This window comes from Rana temporaria, chromosome 7, assembly GCF_905171775.1.
Source record: "Rana temporaria chromosome 7, aRanTem1.1, whole genome shotgun sequence".
Lineage (NCBI taxonomy): Eukaryota > Metazoa > Chordata > Amphibia > Anura > Ranidae > Rana > Rana temporaria.
Window position 1 is genome coordinate 48,897,157 of NC_053495.1, and position 27,593 is coordinate 48,924,749.

At 43.3% G+C, this 27,593-nt stretch overlaps 1 protein-coding gene across 1 annotated transcript in view; it reads left to right on the forward strand.

Annotated features, from left to right (window-relative positions):
- Window positions 1–3,400: 3,400 nt before the first annotated feature.
- The window catches only part of TAMM41 (TAM41 mitochondrial translocator assembly and maintenance homolog), a 33,199-nt gene continuing 9,006 nt past the window's right edge, over window positions 3,401–27,593 (forward strand). The window contains exons 1-6 of the mRNA XM_040359327.1: window positions 3,401–3,744; window positions 7,499–7,681; window positions 9,398–9,490; window positions 17,488–17,638; window positions 20,800–20,945; window positions 25,471–25,636. Coding sequence (XP_040215261.1) covers window positions 3,607–3,744; window positions 7,499–7,681; window positions 9,398–9,490; window positions 17,488–17,638; window positions 20,800–20,945; window positions 25,471–25,636 — 877 coding nt within the window. The 5' untranslated portion in view covers window positions 3,401–3,606. The remainder of the gene's footprint in view (window positions 3,745–7,498; window positions 7,682–9,397; window positions 9,491–17,487; window positions 17,639–20,799; window positions 20,946–25,470; window positions 25,637–27,593) is intronic.

The following is a 27,593-nucleotide window of genomic DNA, read 5'->3' on the forward strand; positions in this document are numbered from 1 at the left end:
CATCGTAAACTGTGTTTACAATGTTTCAGTTTATGAATGAAGAAAAGATGCTGTCTTCTCTCCTTTCATTTTCAGCGCAGCTGATGCTGCTGAGAAAGGGACTGGGGGACATGTGTCCCTAGTCCCTTTCCCTGTCTCAAAGGGGAGATGTCAGAGGTTTGTTACGACCCCTGATATCTCACCAAAGCCCCCCAACAGGGCTGAAAAAAAATAAAAAAAATAAAGAATAAAAAAACAAAAGAATAAAAAAAATTATCGTAGAAAATAAAAAAATAAAAAACACACTGACACGGTCCACTCCCCCCCCCCCCTTAAAAAAAAGAAAGCATTATAAATAAAAAAAAATGTAAAAAAAAATTGTAAAAAATTAAAAACAAATTGTTAAAGATAAAAAAAAAAACTACTGACACATGTGCCGCTGTCACATGAGATTAAAAAAAAGTATCGGTATTCGGTATCGGCGAGTACTTGAAAAAAAGTATCGTACTTGTACTCGGTTTAAAAAAAGTGGTATCGGGACAACCCTAGTTAAAACCGTCAGTTTTGACGCTTTTACATACTGCGTTTATGCACGTTTAGCGGTGGTTCTGAACGTTTGCCTTTAGAAGCATTTTTTACAGATAACCTCAGGAGACCCTCCCAAATGCCCACAATGCATGAAAAAAAAAGTAATAACTATTTCAGCCATTCTGTGAGAGAAGAGAGAGCAGCGTGCTTGTAGATAGCTTTTTGTTTTTATTTCTCTCTCTCCCTCCTAAAATCTTGTATATAGTCCCTTATCATCCCCTCCAAGAGCTTGCAGACTATTGATGTTAGGCTAACTGGTCTGTAGTTCCACAAGATATATCTTGGCCCTTTTTTAAAAATTGGTGCCACGTTGGCTTTTCTCCAATCAGCTGGTGCCATTCCAGTCAGTGAATTGTTTGTCTGTGATTCCTGGATTGGGTAACTATTTCCAATTCCTCAGGGGGATGGTAGATTTGAAGGAGTCTCTTGATCTGTCTCACCATCCTACTATGATTATGTATGAGTTATTTGCACAGTCATTTTGACATTTTGTTTATTTTGATATATTGCTCATTTTGCACAGTAGATATTTGCATATGATTTATTAGTCAGTTTAGCACATACATGTGATTTTTTTTATATTAAAGAGTTGCGCTGATCACTTTTTTCTTCATTGGGTGACAGGTGCAATGTTTGTGGTGCTAGGTGACAGGGGAGCCAGTGTAGGGGGTGCTTAAGCCCTGTACACATGATCGGATATCTGATGGAATCTAATCTGATGTATTTTTTCGTCAGATATCCGATGAAGCTGACTTTCATCAGTCTTGCCTACACACATCAGTCAATCCGACCGTGTCCAATCGCGGTGACGTAAAACACTACAACGTGCTGAGAAAAATGAAGTTCAATGCTTCCGAGCATGCGTCGACTTGATTCTGAGCATGCATGGATTTTTGACCGATGGACTTCCACACAGATGATCGTTTTTTTCTATCAGTTTTTTATCCATAGGAAAAATTTAAAACATGTTCTATTTTTTTTCACTGATGGAAAATAAACCGATGGGGCCCACAGTCCATTGGTCTGTTTTCATTGGACAAACCGATCGCGTGTACAGGGCTTAAGAGCTGCAGTGTCAGGAATGAATAAAGGTGAAGTGGGAAGGCTCCCAGGTGACCAGGAAGGGAGGGAAGTGGATTGGGGTGGCAGTGGTTGGGTGGCAGGGAGGTGAAATAATCAGGCGTGCAGGGAAAGTGCAGTATAAGGGGTGCAGTGGCAAGGCTTCTGAGTGACAAGGTGCAGTGTTTGGGGTTCAGTGGCAAGGGGGCTGTGTGGCAGCACGGTGCAAACCAGAAACATAAAAGATCTGGTAAACTTCTTTAAAAAACAAAAACAAATGGCCAGCACATAATCATAGTAGGATAGTGAAACAGATCAAGAGACTCCTCCAAATCCACCATCCCTCTGAGGAATTGGAAATAGTTACCCAATCCAGGAATCACAGACAAACAAATCACTGACTGGAATGGCACCAGCTGATTGGAGAAAAGCCAACGTGGCACCGATATTTAAAAAAGGGCCAAGATATATCTTGGGGAACTACAGATCAGTTAGCCTAACATCAATAGTCTGCAAGCTCTTGGAGGGGATGATAAGGGACTATATACCGTATTTAGCGGCGTATACTGCGCACATTTTTCCCCTTAAAATAAGGGGAAAATCGTGGGTGCGCGATATACGCCGATACCCGCTTCCCGCGCTCAGTTTGAAGCCTCCGCCGACATATACCGAGCGCAGTACAGTCGGGTACATACGGCCAGGCTCGGCTTCGCTCGTGGTCACGCTCTGTGACGTTAATGCGTGAGAAGCCGAGCGTGGCTGAACGTGCCCGAGTGTACTGCGCTCCGTATATGTCAGAGGAGGCAACAAACTGAGCGCTGGAAGCGGGGATTCGACTCGGAGACAGCGCGGGAGAAGCCGGGCGCACACCACCGAGGCCGCGGACGGACGCCGGACCGGACAAGGACGCCGGGCAAGACACCAAAACTGTAAGTAATTAAAAAATGTTTTACAGGTTGTCCAGTCAACATTAGGGGTGCGCGCTATACGCCGGAGCGCGCAATACCCCGATAAATACGGTACATGATTTTAGGGGGGAGGGAGAGAGCGGACAAGACAGGGAGGGAGGGAGAGAGAGAGAGAAATAAACGTCACTGCGTTCTAGACAGAGAAAAGTTCCGAGAACTTTTGTGTGTATGCAAACCAAGCTTGAGCGAAATTTAGTCTGAAAATCCGATCATGTGTACGTGGCATTATTGTCCGAATGTCCGCCGCAATAACGCAGTCCCGCTATAAGTTGCTGATCGTCGCCATTACTAGTAAAAAATATGTATGAACCAAAACCTTGTACCCTCCTCTCTATGTATGAATTAGCACCCTGTACCCTCCTCTCTATGTATGAACCAGCACCCTGTACCCTCCTCTCTATGTATGAACCAGCACCCTGTACCCTCCTCTCTATGTATGAACCAGCACCCTGTACCCTCCTCTCTATGTATGAACCAGCACCCTGTACCCTCCTCTCTATGTATGAACCAGAACCCTGTACCCTCCTCTCTATGTATGAACCAGCACCCTGTACCCTCCTCTCTATGTATGAACCAGCACCCTGTACCCTCCTCTCTATGTATGAACCAGAACCCTGTACCCTCCTCTCTATGAACCAGCACCATGTACCCTCCTCTCTATTTGTACACCGACAAGGGAAAGTCGAAACTTCCACCTAGATATTCTAAGGGGGCGGTGTCTACGTGTAAGTTCCGCCCTTCCCTTCACCTTCTTTGACGTGCATTGCGCAGTCCGACCAATGACACCGGTGTTGTAAAAAAAAAAGACCGGAAGCCAATAACTAAGGTCGTCAGACCTAACCTATCAAGCCATGCGTTCCACGGGACCCGGAAGTGGCATGTAGGTCAGAAAGAATATGCGGTGATGGTCGGTGAGGGGAATTAGCGGTGCTGTGTACACAGGCGGTGTGTGATGAATACACGGTGACAGGAGTCGGTGATGTGTGTGTTGTAGCAGGCTGTGTAATGAAGGATGGCACTGCCAGCCATACAGGGCACCGGCTACCAGCTCCGGAGGATGCTCACCTATTTCCCCCAGGATATCAGCCTCGCCTTCGCCTATGGATCGGCGGTGTTCAGACAGACGGGGGCCTCTCACAGCCTTACCAATGTAAGATGGGGAATGGCAGACAACTCTCAGGAGGACTTGGAGATGACATTGTTATTAGGAGAACTAAGGGCAAAACTTTTTTATTTGTATTTTGGATAGAGCAAGGGAGGGATAAAACATCTGTATATCTGAATAAATAATCTGTCCTATGGGGGAGATGTACCCTCACTTCCTGTCTCATAGCCCAAACAGGAAGTGAGAGGAAATCTCTCCAAACTGAGTGAATCCTGGGATATCACCAGAACCAGCATCCCCATTGGAAGATTTCTTCTCTATTTTTGTTCTGGTGTCAACCCAAAGTTTGTGATTTTCTTCTACTTTTGGTGATAAAAAGGACAAATAGAGGGATGACTCTCCCTAATGGGAGCTACCGACAGCAATATAAATCTGACAGGAGTGCTAATCCCTCTCCACTCTGTCCAAAACTTAAAAAAAAGTTTTGCCTTTAGTTACACTTTAACAAGTGAGTGTAAACAAAATGACATTTAATTTTTAGGTGGAGTCTGATCGCTATTTTTATATCTGTTCGGGAGTCAAATAATGAGATCTCTCCGTAGATCCTCCTATTCCCTTTTCACATTGGCGATGAGCTCAAGTGTCCTCCAATCTTCTCTCTATCTCGGCATCAATATCACAATGTTTATTTTCCTCCAATCAGAAGGTTGTTCCTCCTTCCCGCAACACACATAAACAAAGATGTGGGATGCTGATGACATCAGTGGCCTTCTTTGGACACCTGCTCATATTTAGCCAGTGACATTGGCATTCCCCACCCCATGTAAAAGGTTAGGAAATGATCCATCCTTGCTTTCCTTTATCTGGCAATTGGGGCACTTTTTTTCCCAATGAGAATACACTATTCCCTTCACTGACGCCAACAATAGGGTATCATGTTTGCACAACAAGGCCCTATCTCTCACATCGATACCAATAATTAGGCACTGTTCCTCCCGCTGACAGCCCAACGACGGGGCGCTGTTCCTCCCGCTGACAGCCCAACGACGGGGCGCTGTTCCTCCCGCTGACGGCCCAACGACGGGGCGCTGTTCCTCCCGCTGACGGCCCAACGACGGGGCGCTGTTCCTCCCGCTGACGGCCCAACGACGGGGCGCTGTTCCTCCCGCTGACGGCCCAACGACGGGGCGCTGTTCCTCCCGCTGACGGCCCAACGACGGGGCGCTGTTCCTCCCGCTGACGGCCCAACGACGGGGCGCTGTTCCTCCCGCTGACGGCCCAACGACGGGGCGCTGTTCCTCCCGCTGCCGGCCCAACGACGGGGCGCTGTTCCTCCCGCTGCCGGCCCAACGACGGGGCGCTGTTCCTCCCGCTGACGGCCCAACGACGGGGCGCTGTTCCTCCCGCTGACGGCCCAACGACGGGGCGCTGTTCCTCCCGCTGCCGGCCCAACGACGGGGCGCTGTTCCTCCCGCTGACGGCCCAACGACGGGGCGCTGTTCCTCCCGCTGCCGGCCCAACGACGGGGCGCTGTTCCTCCCGCTGCCGGCCCAACGATGGGGCGCTGTTCCTCCCGCTGCCGGCCCAACGATGGGGCGCTGTTCCTCCCGCTGCCGGCCCAACGATGGGGCGCTGTTCCTCCCGCTGCCGGCCCAACGATGGGGCGCTGTTCCTCCCGCTGCCGCCCCACCTGACACCCCCCGACACTCAGCGATGGGGCCCAGCAATGCGTGTCAGTGGAAAGAATTCCTCCCCCTAATGCCACTGATGTACTGTTTACTCCCACTATTGCCAAGACAATTTCTACTCCCAAGGGCCACAGTCTGGCACCTCTCCAGTCTGAAGTACAGTAAACTGGCCCTTTGTTTAGAAAGCTTGAAGACCCATGATAAAGTCACCCAGGAGGAAAAAGTGGGATCTAAGCATGCATTCATTTTGTGAAAATAGTGCAGCGCTGCGTATCTATAAATCTAATATAAACTAATATTTATACATTTCATAAAATTTATGAAAAAAGAAAATAAATAAATGATAAAAAAACAGTTCATGTTTAGGTTTCCAGAGTTGTCACCGCTGTGAAAAATCCTATTTAAATGGATCCGATATTCAGTGCACACCACCACCTGCTAAAATGCCTGCTCGCCTCAAGGATGAGTATACAACTCATAGACAGATCACTCCTTGTGTCCACCACGATCAATCCACTTTACCAATGGTAGTAATTCCTACAGTCTCCAAACACCACCTTCCTCCATTCGCTTTTTAATAATCAATTCCACTTATATATCCAGGGGTTAAAGGGTTTGTAAAGGATTTTTTTATCTTAATAGCTTCTTTTACCTTAATGCATTGCTGTTTTCATGTCCTCATTGTTCGTTTTTGCTTTCAAGTTGCTGTAATTCTTCTCTGATCTCCACACTTCCTGGTTGTCTGTTTCCCGATAACCACAGTACTGGGAGCTTTCTCTCTGTGGTCACTAATCAAGGAGGTGTGATTACTTGGGGCCAGATTCTCATCCAGCAGCATAATTTTGTGCGGGTGTAATGTATCCGCTTTACATTACGCCTCCGCAACTTAGACGGGCAAGTGCTGTATTCTCAAAGCACCGTAAGTTGCGGCGGCGTAGCGTAAATCGACCGGCGTAAGCCCGCCTAATTCAAATTTGGATCAGGGGGGCGTGTTTTATGTAAATGTACTGTGACCCGACGTGATTGACGTTTTTCCCGAATGACGCATGCGCCGTCCAAGGAAAATTCCCAGTGTGCATTGCGCCAAAGTACGCCGCAAGGACGTCATTGGTTTCGATGTGAACGTAAATGACGTCCAGCCCCATTCACGGACGACTTACGCAAACAACGTTACTTTTTCAAATTTCGATGCGGGAATGACGGCCATACTTAACATTGTTACGCCGCACTTATGCCACCATATAGCAGGGGCAACTATACGCCGGGAAAAGCCTAACGTAAACGGCGTAACTTTACTGCATCAGCCGGGCGTATGTTCGGGAATTTGCGTATCTAGCTCATTTGCATACTCAACGCAGAATTCGACGGAAGCGCCACCTAGCGGCCAGCGTAAAAATGCAGTTACGATCCGACGGCGTAAGACATATCTATGCGTAACTGATTCTAAGAATCAGGCGCATAGTTACGACGGCGCAACGCAGAGATACGACGGCATATCTGGAGATACGCCATCGTGTCTCTTCTGAGAATTTGGGCCTGTGTGTCTAAAACCCCACAGCACCAATCGGTTTAGTTTTCCAAACCATCACTGCTCTGTACATCACAGAAGCAGGAAACAACATGCAAAAACGAAACTAGAAACTGCAGGTACAATTATATGATTGATTTTTATCTATTTTTAATCATTTTTAAAAGGAATCAGTTAACTATTATGTCTCTATACCCTGTAAACAGTCATTTCAGCAAAAAACTTTTTTTTCCTTTACAACTCCTTTTTAAGGACATGAAACAAAAACACAAGTACCATAGTGTTCTCTGCTTTTGAATTTATTAAAAGAAGCCCCCCTAAAAAGTTACTTACAAGAAATAACAATAAAAACAGCATGTATCAAATCGCCAGCACATTAACCACAGATCTAGACTCGCGGTGCTTCGCCTGACATCAGATACGACTCCTCCCCTCTAAACGCGTGTCAGCCTCTCATTTGGCCTTCATCAGTATGACTCCAGATCTTTAATATTATATTTGTGTTGTGATGTTCAAAATATTGTTTGATTAAAAAATGTTTCTTCTTCTTTTCTGTTTACCCGATTACATTTTTGCCTTCCAGAACAACATGCTGGACTTTGTGTTTGCAGTTGATGACCCTGTCACATGGCATACCATGAATCTAATGCAGAACCGGAGTCACTACTCATTCCTGAAATATCTGGGGCCCAAACAAATCGCTAATGTCCAAAATAAGTATGGAGCCGGAGTTTATTATAACACGCTGGTTCCATGTGAAGGCAAGGTATGTCCATCCTCTGGGTACTGCACTCTATGATTATACAATAGAAGCTAAAGCAAAAAAAAACGTTTACGCTACCCATATATGAATCAGAATTCAACTGGCTGAATTTCAATCTATGTATGGTAGGGCCGAAACAACTAATCGATTATGAAATTAAACTATTACAATTTTCATAATCGATTAATCGGCGGCCAGTAACATAATGGGGTTAAAGGAACACTTTTAAATAACAGACATGTTATACTTGCCTCCACTGTGCAGCTTGTTTTGCACAGAGTGTCCCAAATCCGGTCTTCTGGGGTCCCTCGTCGGCTGTCTCGGCTCCTCCTTGCAAAAGCTTTCCACCTTCATGCGAGCAAGCTCGCATGGTGGAAAGCTTTTGCGGGCGCACTCCCGTGATACAGCGGCGGGCATAGCCGCCGACTGTATCACTCGGCCCCGCCCCCGGCACGCCGCATCATCGGATGTGATTGACAGCTATCAATCTGTCCAGCGTAGACAATCAATGGCCAGGCTGGGAACCGAAGAGGATCACGAGGACGCGCGTGGGACTGTCGAGGGGTGAGGTAAGTAAAACGGGGGTTCGGGGGGGGGGGGGCGGTACCGTCGAATGTTTTTTTCACCTAAATGCATAGGATGCATTAAGATGAAAAAACATTTACCTTTACAACCCCTTTAAAAAAAACTAAAATTAGCCCTTTATAGTACAAAAAGCAAATCGCTACAGTAAATATTACTTTCACTGTCCAACAGTAAAAAAAATGAACCCCTTACAGTTGCGATTATTTGCTCTTTTTGTACTTATTTTTGTTTTTTTAACCCCATTATGTTACTAAACATCTCCGGCCGGGGTCACACCTCTGTTTTTTTTTTTGGTGCTTTTTGCAAAAAGATGTGGTTTTTTTTGTTTTTTTTTGTTTTTTTTGCAGAAGTTCCATTTTTTGGTGGAACTTCGCTTTACCATAACAGGTTCTCTTTAAAGATAGTAAGCAAAACCATACAAATCATTTCTTTGTAACCCTGTGGCCAACTATTTATCCCCTACAGGCAGCATTTTATACTGTTATTAAACTTTGATACAGCAGTTTCAAGCACATTAGTCGTCATTAGCACGTGATATAGAAACCATTAGGTCTTGGCTTTGGGGAGTAACAAGATAGTACAGCTATTCAGATTAAAATGAGATGGGCCTAATGCTGTTTACACGCGATCAGAATTTCTGATAGAAGAAGTCAGACGGACTGTGTATGCCCCATCGGAGAAATTCCGATTAATTCCACCGGAGTTTAAATATAGAACATGTTCTATTTTACTCCAATGGAATTCCGTCGGAGTTCCGATGTGCTTTTGGCCGGGCAAAAGCCCGATCGTGTGTACGCGGCATAAGGGAACCAAAAGTCCCTTTTCTAAAATACTGTGACTTCTGCTAACCAAAAACAAGGAATAGGTCTTGTGTTTGAATGCTGTACTGATCGGAGTGTAAATCATATGCATCATACCTGTTTGAGCAGTACAGTGTTTTCATAGGTTCAGATGTGTTTTACAGCCGCTTTTTCCTCCATCTTGTAGCATTTTAATCGATTAATTTTGTATAAATAGAGAGAAGAGTTTGAATATCTACTGACTTTGTATTTGGAAAGTAGCAATTTCCAGATGAACTCGCACTGTATATATATGGGACTTCCTTGTATTAACTTCATGTCTTATTTTCCCCAGGTCATCAAATATGGGGTTGTCAGTACCGATACTCTTATTGAAGACTTACTTTACTGGAAGACTTTGTACATTGCTGGTCGTTTACATAAACCGGTAAGATGGGGAGTGTGAAAGCTGGAGAAGGGACCATGAAGGGAAAGGGTTTCTCTCATTGCAGATGCAAATCTAAAGGGCACATGTACATGGGCATTGTTTTCCTGCGCTTGACATATGTTTAAAACATGTCAGTCAAAGGTCAGCAAATTCCCTTTCACTTTAAAAAGGCAGTACACACGTCTGTGCAGAGAGTGCATTTTCATTGTGCTGTGTGTTCTTTTTTTTTTTTTTTTTGGACACTGCATGTTCTTTTCAGGTGAGTTTGAACTGCAGGCAAAGGCTTTTTTTGTCAAACACTGCTTTTTTTTTCTTTCAAACATGACTGCATTTGACAGCTATGTTTAAATCTAAGGACCCTTTCACACTGGGGCGGGAGCTGCAGTGGCGGTATAGCGGCGCTATACTGCCAGATTTGCTGCGGGAATTCGGCCGTTAGCGGTGCGGTATTAACCCCCGCTAGCGGCCGATAAAGGGTTAATACCGCCCACAATGCGCCTCTGCAGAGGCGTATTGCCGCGGTTTCCCATTGTTTTAAATGGGAAGGTGCGGTATACATACCGCTCCTCTCACCGCTCCCAAGATGCTGCTGACAGGAGATTTTTTTCTCTCCTGCCAGCGCATCGCCTCAGTGTGAAAGCCCTCCGGCTTTCACATTGAGGTTGCTGGGCAGGAGCTTTTCAGGTGGTATAGCAGCGCTATTTTTAGTGCTGTACCGCCTGAAAAACTCCTCAGTGTGAAAGGGGTCTAAATGTATTTTGAATAGGATCTAGTGTGCTGCCTGTTATTTCTAGAAAGGTAGACAGAGGCACAGAACTAGAAGGTCATGGGCACCTTGGTAACAAGTTTTTCTGGCCACTTCTACCCAAAAGCACTGCAACTGTCTGCACCATTTAGCCTGTCTGCCGGGTGCTGCTCAGACTGCAAGTTGTTGTATGGTTCTTGATGGAAAATAAGATATTTAGATAAATTTCATTGTCCAATCCTATTTTTAAACCTGAAGAACATGGCTAGATCAAGCACCCCTCTGAAGAACCTTTAAAACTCATTATTAAAATCTGTAGTGTGTGTTTTTTTTTTTTGTTTTTTTTTTTGTATTCGCGATCACCAGTAAGGAATTGCAAGCATTACTGTTCACACATTATGCCAGTTCTCTATACTGGTTACGGCTTGCTACTAAAACAGGAAAAAATGTTTTTAGATGTGTCTGCTGGCATTTAAAGGAAACATATGCTGATGAAATAAAAGGGCTGCCATTGCTGAATTTAAATTCTAATTCCCGGTATTGTGTCTAAATGCAGGTTATGATACCAGACGCAAAGTCTGAAATCCTAATCTGTAGACTTGTTTCAGGTCGGGGACTCAACATATTGAAGCTTTTGGTTTAACGTAACAAATAGTATTTCATAATGGTTGCTCTGTGTTTCCTCAGTACAGGTTTCCTTTAACCACTTGCTTACTGGGCACATATACGAGGCGAAATTTCATCTTTCAGCACTGTCACACTTTAAATGACAATTGCGCGGTTGTGCGACGTGGCTTCCAAACAAAATTTACGTCCTTTTTTTCCCCCACAAATAGAGCTTTCTTTTGGTGGTATTTGATCATCTCTGCGGTTTTAATTTTTTGTGCTATAAACAAAAAAAGAGTGACAATTTAGAAAAAACAAATTTTTAACTTTTTGCTATACTAAATATCCCAATTAAAAATAAATTATTTATTTATTTATATATATATATATATATATATATATATATATATATATATAAACTTTTTTTTTTTTTTTTTAGTTTAGGCCGATACGTAACCTTCTACATATTTTTGGTAAAAAAAAAATCGCAATAAGCGTATAGTGATTGGTTTGCCAAAGGTTATAGCACCTACAAAGTAGGGGATAGAACTATGACTTTTTTTTATTTAATTTTTTTACTAGTAATGGCGGTTATCTGCAATTTGTCAGAATTGCGATATTACGGCGGACCCATCGGACACATTTTTGGGACCATTCACGTTTATACAGCAAACAGTCCTATAAATATGCACTGATTACTGTATAAATGTGACTGTCAGGGAAGGGGTTAACACTAGGGGGCGATCAAGGGGTTAAATGTGTTCCCTGGGGTTGATTTTTACTGTGGGGGGGGGGGGGACCGACTTGGGGAGGTGACCGATGGTTGTCCCCATGTACAAGGGACACACCATCAGTCTCCTCTCTCTGACAGGACAGGATCTCTTTGTTTACACACAGAGCTCCACATCCATGGCTCTGTGACTGCCGATCGCGGGTGGCTGGCGGACATAGACGGCCTCCCATCATTGTAGAGCCACCTTGTGGCCGTCAAACTACAATGGCCCGCATACCAAGTGGTTAAAGCACCTTAGGCTCCTCATGTCAAGGACTAATGAGGCTGTGGGGTTGGTTTACTAAATGGGTTGTTCACTTTGCAAGGGAACTTGTACTTTGAGTAGGAATTTCCCCAAAGTTTTGTAAATTTGGTGAAATTTCACTTGGCAAAAAATATCCAAGTACGTGAAAGGAAAAAATATATATTTTTTTGCTTGCAGGTGATTGAACGATGGAAGTCGGCAGAACTTCAGTTCATTCGCTAAGTAAATTCCCTTTCAATGTACAACTTCCTATGCGCAGCTTGTTTTGCCTTTAGTAAACCAATCCATATTTACTGTGTACAGTATATAAAATGCTATGCAAATATTTTAGGCATGAAGAAATGCTGTAAAGGAAGAACGCTTAAAAAAAAAAAACATTTTAATTGTTTGTTTTATCACTAAATAAAATGAAAAGTGAGTGAACAGAAGAAAAGTTTAAATCAAATCAATATTAGGTGTGGCTACCCTTTGCCTTCAAAACAGCATTAAAGGGGTTGTAAAGGTTTGTTTTTTATTTTCTAAATAGGTTCCTTTAAGCTAGTGCATTGTTGGTTCACTTACCTTTTCCTTTCGATTTCCCTTCTAAATTTTTTTTTTTCTTTGTCTGAATTTCTCACTTCCTGATGCTGTTCTGGCTGACTAACCAGTCTAACTTAGGATGATGGTGGAAAGCTTACTGAGGAGAAACAGGAAGTGAGAAATTCAGACAAAGGAAAAAAAACATTTAGAAGGGAAATGGAAGGAAAAGGTAAGTGAACCAACAATGCACTAGCTTAAAGGAACCTATTTAGAAAAAAAAATGAACCTTTACAACCCCTTTAATCTTCTAGGTACACTTGCACACAGTTTTTGAAGGAACTTAGCAGGTTGATTTATCCAAACATCTAACCATAGATCTTATGTGGGTATAGGCTTCCTCAGATCCTTCTGTCTCTTCATATAATCACAGATAGACTCTATGGTGTTGAGATCAGGGCTTTGTGGGGGGCCAAACTATTACTTCTAGGGCTCCTTTTTCTTCTTTACTCTGAAGTTAGTGCTTAATGACATTGGCTGTATGTTTGGGGTCCATCAGGGAGGCATGTGATTGGCCCCAAATTTATTCTGCAGCAGGACAATGACCCCAAACATTTAGCCAAAGTCATTAAGAACTATGGGCCAGATTCACAGAATAGATACGACGGCGTATCTCCTGAAACGCCGTCGTATCTCTTGTCGTATCTATGCGGCTGATTCATAAAATCAGTTCCGCACAGATAGCCCTAAGATCCGACGGTGTAATTGACTTACACCGTCGGATCTTAGGATGCAGTACCTCGGCCGCCGCTGGGTGGAGTTTGTGTCGTTTTCCAGCGTCGGGTATGCAAATTAGCCGTTACGGCGATCCACGAAGGTTTTCGCATTCGTTACGTCGGCGCAAGTCTTTTTTTTCCCGTCGCAAAGTTAGGTGTGCTATTAACATGGTGTAAAATTACTCCACCATGTTAAAGTATGGACGTCGTTCCCGTGTCGATTTTGATTTTTATTTTTCGGCATAAGTACGTTACGCACGTCGCGATTCACAAACACGTTGCGCCGCCGTAATTTTGCGCAAAGCACGTCGGGAAAATTGCGACCGGAGCATGCGCAGAACGTCCGGCGCGGGAGTGCGCCTAATTTAAATGGTACACGCCCCATTTGAATTGGGCAGGCTTGCGCCGGACGTGTTTACGATACACCGCCGCAAGTTTACAGGTAAGTGCTTTGTGGATCAGGCACTTACACTGAAAACTTGCGGCGGTGTAACGTAAACGGGTTACGTTGCGCCACCGCAATTGTACCTGAATCTGGCCCTATATCCAGTGTAAAGAAGAACAAGGAGTCCTGGGAGTGATGGTTCAACATTGAGACTGTCTGGGATTACATGAAGAGACAGAAGGATTTGAGTCAGCCTACATCCACAGAAAATCTGAGGTTAGTTCTCCAAGATGTTTGGAGCAACCTACCTGCTGAGTTGTTTCAGAAACTGTATGCAAGTGTACCTAGAAGAACTGGTGCTGATTTGAAGGCAAAGGCGGTCACACCAAATATTGATTTCTCTTCTGTTCATTTACTTTCCATTTTGTTATTTTTATTTTTTTTTATCAATTAACACTTCTATTTCTGAAGTTGGTCTTCATTTACAGCGTTTTTTCACACCTGTCTAAAACTTTTGTAGAGTATTGTGTATTTAAAACTCGTCTCCTCCTTGCTTTTACCAGGCTGTACCTGAAATTGTATGGAACATTACTTTTTTATGCTTTGCTACAACACTGGAGAGCTCGGTCTCCATTTCAGTCTGGAATGGCTCTTCCCTGGATATATTTCACAAGACTATACAAACTCGTTTATTCAAGTCTATAGCTTTCTTTATCCATTGCCTTTACAACTGTCTCTTACTTTTTACGTGTTTGTGTTTTGTTTTTTTGTTTTTTTGTACAGTGTATTGATTTTTTAGGGTGTAAAGTGCTATAAAATATTGTTATCATCTTTGCCTTCGCCTAGCTACCTTGTGTGGCGTTTTAAGGATGATCACGTCAAGGCATTGGAGTCCATCCACATAGTTATTATTTATTGCAATAAAAAGTCAATCTAGAATTTACAGTCAACCCATTTCAAGAGTTATAAAAAGTCCCCCTTCATTAGAGCTACACTATAACACAAACAGGTTTCGTATGGTAGTTTAGTGTTTCTAACCAATAAAAACTGTTCATCGTAGAAAAATAAAAATACTTTGTTTAAAATCATGTAAACTTCTAAGATCATTCTTAAATGAATTGTATAACTATACGTATAATATGCTGTATGTCTATAAGATTTATTCTATTAACACCTAAATGGATATGTTTAATAGTTTATACATTTTATTTATACCTATTAGGTGTTCCTCCTATCAAATTCAACTCTCCTTAAGCCACACTAGGCTTTTATATAGGGACCCAAAATCCACCTCCTCGACAGAGGCAAGCCAAGGGCCACCTACTACTACTGTAGAGACACTGGGCCAGATTCAGGTACCGCTGCGCACTTCTTACGGAGGCTCAGCGTCCCGTTTTTGCCCTGCGCCCCCGCAAATTATCTGCGCTACGCTTCATTCACGAAACAGTAGCCACGTAATTTGCGTGGGCGCTCCTCAAAAATGCCCGGCGTAAGGGCGCGTAATGTAGGGGGGCGTGGATCATTTAAATTAGGCGCGTTCCTGCGCCGAACGTAGTGCGCATGCTCCGTCGGGAAACTTTCCCGACGTGCATTGCGGCAAATGACGTTGCAAGGACGTCATTTGCTTCAAAGTGAACGTAAATGGCGTCCAGCGCCATTCACGATTCACTTACGCAAACTACGTTAAATTTAAACTTTGCAACGCGGGAACGACGGGTATACGTAGCATTGGCTGCCCCTGCTAATGGCAGGAGCAGCCTTACACAAAACCCGACGAACGGAAACGACGTAAACTGCGTACGCAGGGCTCGCGTAGGGTAGTGAATCGGCGTTCGTATGCAATTTGCATACTATACCCTGACCACTACGGGAACGCCCCCTAGCGGCCATCGTAAGAATGCAGCCTACGATATGACTGGCATAAGAGCCTTATGCTAGTCATATATTAGGCTGCAGTCGGCATAACAAGGTTCTTGAATCGGGAGCATTCGAAACGCCGGCGCAAGTAAGCAATTGCGCTGCGTAACTATGGTTACGCAGACGCAATTGCTACCTGAATCTGGGCCACTGGGTTCTAATAAGCAACCTATTCAATTCATGCCCCTATAACTTAACCACTTCCGAACTGCCTTTTGCCCATTTACCGCGGCCTGGCTGCGCAAAACAACGTACCTGTACAACGATTTGTGCAGTAGCCTCTGGGGGCGCGCGCTGATTGGACATAGGGGGAGCCAATCGCGTCCACCAGCCACCAGCGATCGATTTACCCAGAGAGGCAGAACGGTGATCTGCCTGACAGAGGATCTCTGTGTTCTCCCAGTCAGAGCAATCCCAGCACAGTTAGTTAGCACCCCCTAACACCTATTGATTGCCCCTGGTGTCAACCCCTTCCCTTCCAGTTTCATTAGTACAGTAAAGCCGCGTAACACACGATGGACCGTTTTCATCGGACAAACCGATCGTGTGTGGGCCCCATCGGTTTTGTTTCCATCGGTATAAAAAAAATAGAACATGTTTTAAATCCGATCGTCTGTATGGAACTCCATCGGACAAAAATCCACGCATGCTCAGAATCAAGTCGACGCATGCTTGGAAGCATTGAACTTTGTTTTTTTTTCGGCTCGTCGTAGTGTTGTACGTCACCGTGTTTTGGACTGATGGTGTGTAGGCACGACTGATGAAAGTCAGCTTCATTGGATATCCGATGAAAAAATCCATCGGATCGGATTCCATCAGATATCCGATCGTGTGTACGAGGCTTAACCGTGCATATTTTTAGCACTGATCACTAAAAGTGTTAAAAGTGTCCGTTTTAAAAATCGCTGATTACTATGACTAGTAAAAAAAAAAAATCTATAAAAATATCCCATCATTTGTAGACTTATTAAGATTTTTTTTTTTTTTTAACCAAAAATATGTAGCAGAATACATATTGTCCTAAATTAATGAAAAAAACTTTATTAAAAAAACATATTAAAGCAGAAATTAAAAAAAATATATATATACATTTTTTTTTTATTTTTTTTTTAAACAATTGCCGCTCCTTTTTTTTTTTGTTTACTGCGCAAAAAATAAAAACCGCAGAGGTGAGTAAATACCACCAAAAGAAAGCTTTATTTGTGGGAAAAAAGTGACATCAACTTTATTTGGGTACAGCGCAGCACCACCGCGCAATTGTCGGTTAAATTAACACAGTGGTGTATTGGCCTGGTCGTGAAGGGGGCAATGATGGCAAACAGAATAATAGTAAAAGCAAACAAGATGGATTGGTATGAGAATGGTACGGAAATGTAACTGTTTGTTTTGTTTTTTGTTTTGTTTTTTTAACCTTTTAAAACAGTGGTTTTAGTTCGGCTTTATTTTTAAACCAATTTCCTTTTGTATAATAAGTTGCCTTTCTATTGAAATGGAAGGATCCCACAATAGCTGTAATATTTGTGCAATCGTTCAAATACCAATCATACACAAGTTTGAATTATTTATTGTTCTGAAATGCAATCCAGTGACCACTTTTATCAGTAATTCCCAAAACTTCCACTAGAGGGCAGCAAATGCTTTTGTTACGCTTCATTTATACTCCTAAGTGGCAAAGGCTAAAGTTTGCTACAGGGTTTACGTCTTTACTTTGCTAAATACTATAATGTTTAATAGACCATCTATTCCACCCACTCATGTTTTGTATGCCCCAGGGGACCATAATTTTAAAGTAAAACCTTTGCATGCAAGAGCTAATACTGTACAGCTGTATGTGAGAAACGTGTCTTAACTTCTCTGGTGTAAAGGGCTATTGGTAAATCCTATAATCGGAGCTCAGATCAGTTTTATATTTGTCAGATGTAACTTCTTTTCCCGGAATTACTGTCAGATTGCATCAGTTTATGAATTGGGTTGTATGATTGACAATGCTATGTCCGTCTTGTTCCTCTGTGCAGGTGAAGATCCTAGTACAGAAGGAGAATAATCAGCTGCGCACTGCGCTGAACGCCAACCTGAAGAGTGCGGTCATTGCCGCTTTCCTTATGTTACCCGAAAGTTTTTCTGAAGAGGAGCTCTACCTGCAGATCGCTGGCCTCTCTTATTCAGGTGAGCTTTAGTTTTAAGATCACCTATAATCATATGTAGGACTTAGAGCATGAGTCTTCAATCTACGGCCCTCCAGTTATTCAGGAACTACAATTCCCATCATGCCTAGTCATGTCTGTGTATGTCAGTGTGTTACAATGCCTCATGGGATGTGTAGTTCTACAACAGCTGGAGGGCCGTAGTTTGAGGATCCCTGACTTGGAGCTTTAATACTCTGTTTTGACAAGTGATGCAAAACAAGCCTCATTTGTGCTACTGTGACAGCTTAAGGATGCTGTTTTAAGTAACGCGCAAGCAGGGGCATGAGAATGTACAGTATTTCCTAACATGTCGCATCTGTGAGACCAAAGACCAATCGAGCTCTTTTTTTTATGGAAGAGGAAATAAGCACTTCACTGTATGTGCACAGGTACCGATGCACCGCCTACGCTAAAGCACAAGGTGGGGGGAGGGGGGGAAATTATCAGGATAATTAGCAGAACAATTGGTCTCAATTTAGGTTGCCGCTTCTTCAGAAAAGTCTGCAACTGGTTAACAGACCTGTGTGTTTAGGTAGGTGGTACATGTCAAAGTACAACCTCCATTCCAAAAAAGTTGGGATTCTGTTTAAAACCTACATAAAAACTGAATGCAATGATTTGCAAATCTCATAATCCCGTATTTTATTCACAATATGAAATAGAAAACATACCAAGCTGAGAAATTATACAATTTTAAGAAGGAAGAAAAAAGTAGTTTGAAATTTAATGGCAGCAACATGTCTCAAAAAAGTTGGGACAGGGCCATGTTTATTTACCATCTTCTTTTAACAACACTCTCCAATTGCTGTAGTTTTTGGGGAGAAATTTTGTCCCATTCTTGCCTGATAATAGGATTCTAATAGCTTAAAGTGGAGGTCCACCTTAAAAAAATTATATATATATATTAATGCCGGCAGCTACTAATAGTGCAGCTGCTGACTTTTAATAATTGGACACTTACCTGTCCAGGGTGCAAAAAAAGAGAGGATATGTGGCGCATGATCCAATAGAGCAAACACAATGGGCTGAGGTATATAAGAGTCTAATAAGAAAGTCCAAAAATAATGTCCATGAAAGTCCTGGATTAAAATAATATGACTGGCTGTAAGGGACACTTGGCGGCAGCACCTAAAGCAGAAGCGATGCTCTGAAAGATTCAAAGAGAAAGGGACAAGATGCGCCAATCTAAGTGCAATAAGCCCAAATTTAATGGAGAATACAAATAAAATAGGTATACATGTGCAATGCCTACTCACAAACAGAGGTAGATAGTAGGCACAGAACCGGAATGATTGTTCCGGTTCTGTGCCTACTATCTACCTCTGTTTGTGAGTAGGCATTGCACATGTATACCTATTTTATTTGTATTCTCCATTAAATTTGGGCTTATTGCACTTAGATTGGCGCATCTTGTCCCTTTCTTTTTTTACCTGTCCAGGGTGTCCGCGATATCAGCAGCCGAAGCCAAGCAATCGCTCGTCTCTCAGCTGCCCCCGCCACCATCCTCTGTGAGGGAATCGGGAAGTGAAGAGTTGCGGCTTCACTGCTCAGTTCCCTACTGCACATGCACGAGTCACGTGGCGCGTCCTCACTGGTCCCCACTGTGTTCTGGGACCAGTGTGTTTTCTAGAAGACAGCAGGGGGGGACGGGAAGGGGCGTGACTCCCGCAGAGTCTATTCCCGGAAGTGGGTGCAAATACCTGTATTTTACAAATAAAAAAAAAACACTATTTTAAACATGCTTTTACACAAAATTAGCATAAACACCATTTTACATTATAGCATACAGAAACTCTTAGGCCCCATACACACCATAGAATCTATCCGCAGATAAATCCCATCAAATGGGTTTCTGCGGATAGATCCTATGGTGTGTACACTCCGTCGGATATTTATCCGCGGATAAATCTCCCCTGGGATGGATTTCCAGCAGATGGATATTTGCTGACATGCTCAACAAATCCATCTGCTGGAATCCATTCCAACGGATGGATCCGCTCGTCTGTACAGACTCACCGGATCCATCCGTCCAAAGGGATTCCCCGCACGCGTCGTAATGATTTGACGCATGCGTGGAATTCCTTATATGACAGCGTCGCGCCCGTCGCCGCGTCATAATCGCGACGGCGCGACGCGTCATCGCCAGAGGATTTCCGCGGAATTTAATGCGATGGTGAGTACACGCCATCGCATAGAAATCTGCTGAAATCCTCGAGAGGATTTATCCGCGGATACGGTCCGCTGGACCGTATCCGCGGATAAATCCTCTCGTGTGTATGGGGCCTGACACTGGGATATTGAGCAGCAGCAATAAGAACCGGGGCTCTATACTTTTGCACAGGCATGTTTATAGGAGGGGGAAGGTCCTATACCAAACTATATTGGTTTACTACAATGGCAAAGATTCCTGGATCACAAGACTAGCTGAACAGAATTGCAAATCCTTTGGCAGGTAAAACAAATGTGCGTTTAACTGCATATTTTAAATGTTTAAAGGTGTTGTAAAATCAGAAGTCATTTTTTCTCTTCATGCATTCTATGCATGAAGATAAAAACCCTTCTGTGTGCAGCAGCCGCACCAGAACCCTCTAATACTTACCTGAGTCCCATCTCTGTCCAAAGATGTCCACAGCCATCTGAGACTCTCCCTCTTGATTGACTGAGACACGTTGGCGCCCGCTGCTGTCAATCAAAGTCCATCGGGGGAGAGAGGGGACGGGGCTGAACTGCAGTTCCGTGTCTGAATGGACACACAGAGCTGCAGCTCGGCTCGGGTGCCCCCATAGCAGGCTGCTTGCTGTGGGGGCAATCAACAGGAGGGGGGGGGATGGCAGAACACCGAAGAGGGACCCGAGAAGAGGAGGCTCTGGGCTGCTCTATGCAAAACCAACTGCACAGAGCAGGTACATTGTTTGTTATTTTTTGATGAAAAAAGACTTTACAATCATGTTCACTTTAAGCATCCAGTCTACACATTCATCCAGAACATTATATTTTATGGAGTTCTCCCTGTAATGTAGATGTTCATTCAGGCAGCTTATTATCTTTTGCATAAACTCCTTGGATTTCTATATTTGCTAATCAACTTTTTTTATAATTTTTTTTTTTATTGCTATTCTGTTATATTTTCCCCCTGTTTAGGTGACTTCCGCATGATAATTGGTGAAGATAGAAGCAAGGTGATGAATATCGTCAAACCAAACATTGGCCATTTCCAGAAGCTGTACAGTGGCATACTCCAGGAGTGTCCTCAGGCTGTTTATAAACCTACATTGGGTAAAGTAGAGGTAACCATCTATGTGAGGTTCATGATATTTGAAGACCTAGTATTGGGGTGCAGGGGCTTGTGCCCCAAGAGTACAAATGAATTCAGCATGAATAGAAAAACAAAAATCGCCAGCATTAGTTTCAAGCGGTATTAACCCAAAGGCGAAGGATTATTTTATTGTAGCTTACTAATTCTTAGGTGTGATGGCTGCATTCTTTTTTTCTTTTTAGGCTTTCTTTTCTTTCTGGTGATCTATCCAGTAAATCTATTGTTTTTCAAAACCTCAAGCTGTCCTGCAGAGGTAGCAGTTCGAGGGATGAGAGAAACCATTTAATACTGACAGTGGTGCTTACAATGATCAATTTGTTTTATTTTTATGTAAAACCTTTATTCCAAAAGGCATAAAATTGTTGCTGTAACTGCTTATAAAGTGTAAGCTGGAGTTCAGCTTCAATTTGTTTAGTGTATCTAAATCTTCTGGTGCATCTAACATTCCATTCCCCTCCCCCAGACTGACAATGCTGCTGTCCAAAGATGCCTCTGTGCTCCTTCGTCCTGAGTGGAGACCACTGTATTATAGGAGGTGTGTTCCTAGCCAGTTCATCAGGTGAAAACGGGGGCTAAAAAAGAAAATTAATGCAGCCACCACATTTTATGATTGCTAAGCTGTATATATTACATTTTGGGTTTAATGCGGCTTTAACTGCTTCAGATCCTGCCCATAGTAATATGACGATCACAGATAGGATCTCCCATCCTGGGTGGATATCATACAACGTCCTAGGCTTCCCGGTCGTCTAGGGGGCACGCACCCGTGGCATCGCTTGGGACCCGATGCGTGTGCCTGGCGGCCACGATGTCCGCTGGGCACCTGTGATTGCCTGCAATCGCGGCAGGACCGTGAATCTGTGTGTGTGTGTGTGTGTGTGTGTGTGTGTGTGTGTGTGTGTGTACGCACAGATCCATGTCCTGTTGTAGGTGAGGAGACCGATGTGTGTTCCCAGTACAGAGGAAAACGGATCGGTCTCCTCCCCTTGTGAGTCCCCACCCCCTACGGTTAGAATCACTCCCTAGGGAACATATTTAACCCCTTCAGTGCCCCTAGTGTTAACCCCTTCCCTGCCAGTCACATTTACACAGTAATCAGTGCATTTTTATAGCACTAATCGCTGTATAAATGTTAATGGTCCCAAAAATATGTCAAAAGTGTCCGATATGTCTGTCGCAATGTCACGGTCACAATAAAAATCGCAGATCGCGGCCATTACTAGTAAATAAAAAAATGCAATAAATCTATCCCCTATTTTGTAGACGCTATAACTTTTGCGCTAACCAATTAATAAACGCTTATTGTGATTTATTTATTTTTTACCAAAAATATTTAGAAGAATATATATCGACCTAAACTGAGGGGAAAAAAAATGTATTTAAAAAAAAAAAGTATTTATAAAAGTAAAATATATATATATATATATATATATATATATATATATATATATATATATATATATATATATATATATATATATATATATATATATATATATATATATATATATAATATTATTAAAAAAAAAAACTAAAAAACGCAGAGGTGATCAAATTCCACCAAAAAAAAGCTCTATTTGTGGGGGGGAAAAGGACATACATTTTGTGATACAGTGCTGTATCGCAAAAAGTGGTCAGGAAGGGGGTAAATTCTTCCATGTCTGAAGTGGTTAAAAAAATTAAAATATTTACTTCAGCTGCAACACTTTTCAAAACTCCAGCACTGTTCTTTGATGTATCCCTTGCTGTGAGCACAAGGCTTCACAAGTCCACCTTGGACTCTTTTATATTCAGGCTAAACCCCCCCCCCCCCCCCCCTGCTGAAGAAGAAAAGGACCTGTGATGTCACACAACCAGACCAACAACTCCCAGATACAGTAACTTTTTAGCCGATCATTGGTTTCTGTTCATTGTTTTGTGAGCTTGTCTTTGTTCAATAAAAATATTGTGAAAGAAAATATACCAATGTTTTCCAAGCTGTCGAGTAAAAAAAAAAAAAGAGTCTGCTCCTGGCATAACTCTTTCAAGGATTATTTACTAGCTTCATCAAATTGTAGAGTTTATCATAAACTTACATGTGGCAGGTACAGTGTATTCACAGCGCTTCACTTTTTCCACATTTTGTTATCGTATTCCAAAATGGATTAAATTCATTATTTTTCTCAAAATTCTACAACCAATACCCCATAATGACAACGTGAAAGAAATTTGTTTGAAATTTTTCAAAACAAAATTATTTAAAAAATCGCATGTATTTAACTATTCACAGCCTTTGCTCAATACTTTGTTGCACCAATTGCAGCCTCAAGTCCTTTTGAGTATGATGAAGTTTGGCACACCTATTTTTGGGCAGTTTCTCTTTGCAAGACCTCTCAAGCTCTATCAGGTAGGATTGGGAGCGTCGGTGTACTTTTTCAGGGTCATTTTCAGATCTCTCCAGAGATGTTCAAGTCTGGGCTCTGGCTGGGCCACTCAAAGACATGCACAGAGTTGTCCCGTAGCCATTCCTTTGTTATCTTGGCTGTGTACTTGGGGTCATTGTCCTTTTGGGAGATGAACCTTCGCCCCAGTCTGAGGTCCAGAGCTCTCTGGAGCAGGTTTTCATCAAAGATGTCCCCGTACATTGCTGCATTCATCTTTCCCTCGATCCTGACTAGTCTCCCAGTTTTTGCCACTGAAAAACATCACCACAGCATGATGATGCCACCACCATGCTTCACTGTAGAGATGGTAATGGCCAGGCGATGAGCGGTGCCTGGTTTCCTCCAGACATGACGTTTGCCATTCAGGCCAAAGAGTTTAATCTTTGTTTCATCAGACCAGAGAATTTTGTTTCTCATGGTCTGAGAGTCCTTGAGGTGCTTTTTGGCAAACTCCAGGCAGGCTAGCGTGTGCCTTTTACAGAGGAGTGGCTTCCATCTGACTACTCTACCATACAGGCCTGATTGGTGGAGTGCTGCAGAGATGGTGGTTCTTCTGCAAGGTCCTCTTCTCTCCACAGAGAAACACTGGAGCTCTGTCGGAGTGACCATCAGGTACTAGGTTGCCTCCCTAACTACCGTATTTATCGCGGTATACCGCGCACCCCTAAAGTGGCCCCCAATCCTGTGGAAAAAAAGTTTTTTTTTTTGTACTTACAGTTTTGGTGTCTTGCGCGGCGGCCTCGTCGGGTCCGGCGTCCTTCTGCGGGTTCGGGTGTCCTCTTCGGCGGGTCCGGCGTCCGTCTTCGGCGGGTCCGGCGTCCGTCTTCGGCGGGTCCGGCGTCCGTCTTCGGCGGGTCCGGCGTCCGTCTTCGGCGGGTCCGGCGTCCGTCTTCGGCGGGTCCGGCGTCCGTCTTCGGCGGGTCCGGCGTCCGTCTTCGGCGGGTCCGGTGTCCTCTTCGGCGGGTCCGGTGTCCTCTTCGGCGGGTCCGGCGTCCTTCTGCGGCGTCCTCGCGTCCTCCCCGCTCGTTTCCCGCCACGTGTTTGAATACTGCGCCGGCATATACCGAGCGCAGTACACTCGTGAATCTTCGGGCAGGCTCAGCAACTGTCGCGCTGACGTCCTGTACGCTCAGGACGTCAGTGCGAGAGGCGCCGAGACTGCCCGAAGATTCACGAGTGTACTGCGCTCGGTATATGCCGGCGCAGTATTCAAACTCGTGGCGGGAAAACAGGTATCGGCGTATATCGCGCACCCACGATTTTGCCCTGATTTTCAGGGCAAAATAGTGCGCGGTATACGCCGATAAATACGGTAAGTCCCCCCGATCGCTCGTTTGTGCTGGGCAGCCCACTCTAGGAATAGGCCTGGTTGTTTCAAACTTCTTCTATTTATGGATGATGGGACCACTGTACTCATTGGGACCTTCAATGCTGCAGAAATGTTTCTGTACCGTTCCCCAGATCTGTACTTCCATACAATCCTCGGAGGTCTACAGACAATTCCTTGGACTTCATGGCTTGGTTTGTGCTCTGACATGCACTGCTAACTGTGGGACCTTCTATAGATAGGTGTGTGCCTTTCCAAATCATGTCCAATCAACTGAATTTACCACAGGTGGACTCCAATCAAGTTGTAGAAACATCTCTTGGATGAGCAGTGGAACCAGGATGCACCTGAGCTCCATTTTGTGTGTCATGACAAAGGCTGCGAATACTTGCATACATGTGATATATTTTTATTTTATTTTTTTATAAATTTGCAAAGATTTCAAATAAGCTACTTTCATGTTGTTATGTTGTATTGTTTGTAGAATTTTAAGGAAAAAATGTAATCCATTTTGGAAAAAGGCTGTAACATAACGAAATGTGGAAAAAGCGAAGCGCTGTGAATACGTTCCAGATGCACTGTAATTATCATTGGAATGTTGCAGAAGCTGGCTGCAGTATCTGGCCGGATTCTGGTATAGTCATATCGGAGTAATTGATTGGGAAGTTGGCCAGTGCTAATATGGTGCACAGGTGTTTATGATTTGTGTGATATGCTTCATACCTGAATGTATTTTATTATCCTAGGTAGATAAAAGCCCAGAGGGCCAGTTTCTCCAACTAATGAATCTGCCAAAGACTTTACAGCAAAAAATAACGGCTTTTGTGGATCGGCCGGGTAGGAATCGAGACGTAGAAGAGGTTTTGTTACAAGTAGCTCTGGACCCCGACTGCGGCATTGTGGTGCAGCAAGGTAAAACCTTTTCAAATCGCAGCAGAATACCATTCTCTGTTAATAGCAATTTCAAATTTGCAGCATTCAGCTATGTAAAAACAGACGCACTGTCCCCTATACTCATATCAGATCTTAAAGTGATACTAAAGGTTCCCTTTGTTATTTAAAAAAATAAAATAAATGTCATACCTCCACTGTGCAGCTCGTTTTGCACAGTGTGGCCCCGAACATCCTCTTCTGGGGTCCCTCCGTGGCTCCCGCGGTTCCTCCCTGCGTTAGATAACCCGAAGTGGAGTCCCGAAGACAGAGCCAGCAGAGAGAGGTATGTGGGGGGGGGGGGGGAGAACAGACGGCAGCACACATTTTACAAGTGATTTCACTCGATCACTGCCAGTGGCTAAAGCTGTCAGCAGCGATCATTGTATTCTAACAGCGGGGGAAACCTCCTACTGTCAGAATACAATATCGCAGCGGGAGGGATTCCCCCATCAACACTGATCAGGGAGTCAAGCAATTGTCCTTCCTTTAACCCATGGTTAATGGAAAGAAAATTTCATAATCTATTTCTATCCTAACAGATCATGAGCTCTTCTTCAGTTTAAAGTGGTTGTAAAGGCAGAATTTTTTTTTTTTTTATCTTGATGCATTAAAATAAAATGCCTTCTGTGTGCAGCAGCCCCCCTCATACTTACCTGAGCCCCATCTTGATCCAGCAACGACTCTCCCTCCTGATTGGCTGAGACACAGCAGTGATGCCATTGGCTCCCACTGCTGTCAATCAAAGTCAGTTGGCCAATGATGAGAGAAAGGGGATGGGGCCAAACCGTGGCTGTGGGGGCAGGAGGGAGGGGCCAGAAGCACCAAAGAGGGACACAAGAAGGGGAAGATCTGGGCTGCTCTGTGCAAATCTCCTGCACAGAGAAGGTAAGTAGGATATGTTTATTGTTTTTAAAGAAAAAAAAAACAAGACTTTAGTATCACTTTGAGTATGCTCCTGCTTCTGATTTCAGAAATGTGTTTTTTTTTTTTTTATTTGTCTCATTCTGGAGAATGACTCTGTCGGAGCTGGGATATAGCAGAATAGAGAAGGCTTGACTGATCCTTCTGGTCACTTATATGTAACAATGAGCTCCTCCCAGAAACTTTCTGCCAGGTGTCCTAACTCGTTTCACTTGTAATGATCCTCGATGACAAGCATCAAAACACGGACTTCTGGCCGATGAAAACAAACATTTCAGTGGCTGAATAGGAGCAGCTGCACCACATAGATAACAATGTTTAGTTATTTAGACAATGTGCCTGTTGCTATTTCCATAGAATCGAGTCTTCTTTTTTTTTTTTTGTCATTTTATACTAAAGCACAGCGAGCTACATTTCCATCTGGTAGAGTCAAGACTAAAAATACAGCAAGTCCCCCTACATTGTGAACTTTCAAAAATGTGACAATGTGTTTGCATGTCCAATCGTACACACCATATTATTATTATTATTATTATTATTATTATTATTATTATTATTATTATTATTATTATTATTATTATTATTTATTTATTTTCATTCAACCCAGTGGGCTGAACTACTACTTCTGTAAAAAAAAAAAAAAAAAAAGATCACTGTACTCACACCAGCAATGTTGGTTCAGTGATCTCCCCCATTGTGCCTTTGTGTTCTGACAGGGGGAGCTCCCCCTACAGAACACATTGATCAGCGCTCACAGCCATTGTCTGCAAGCGCTGATCTTTGTTGGACTTATGAACGAGCTCCAGGAATGGAACTCATTTGTTAGTAGGGGGGTTTCCCAAGAGTGTAAGAATAAGAAAATTTAAAACCCCAAAAAACAAATAGTAAAGCATATACAATTGCGACCTAAAGTGGAGGTACACCATAAAAAAAAAAAAATGACACAAATTCTATAAAAAAAATGAAAAAAAAAAATGGAAAAAAAAATGTTTTACTTACCATAAATTGCGCTTGC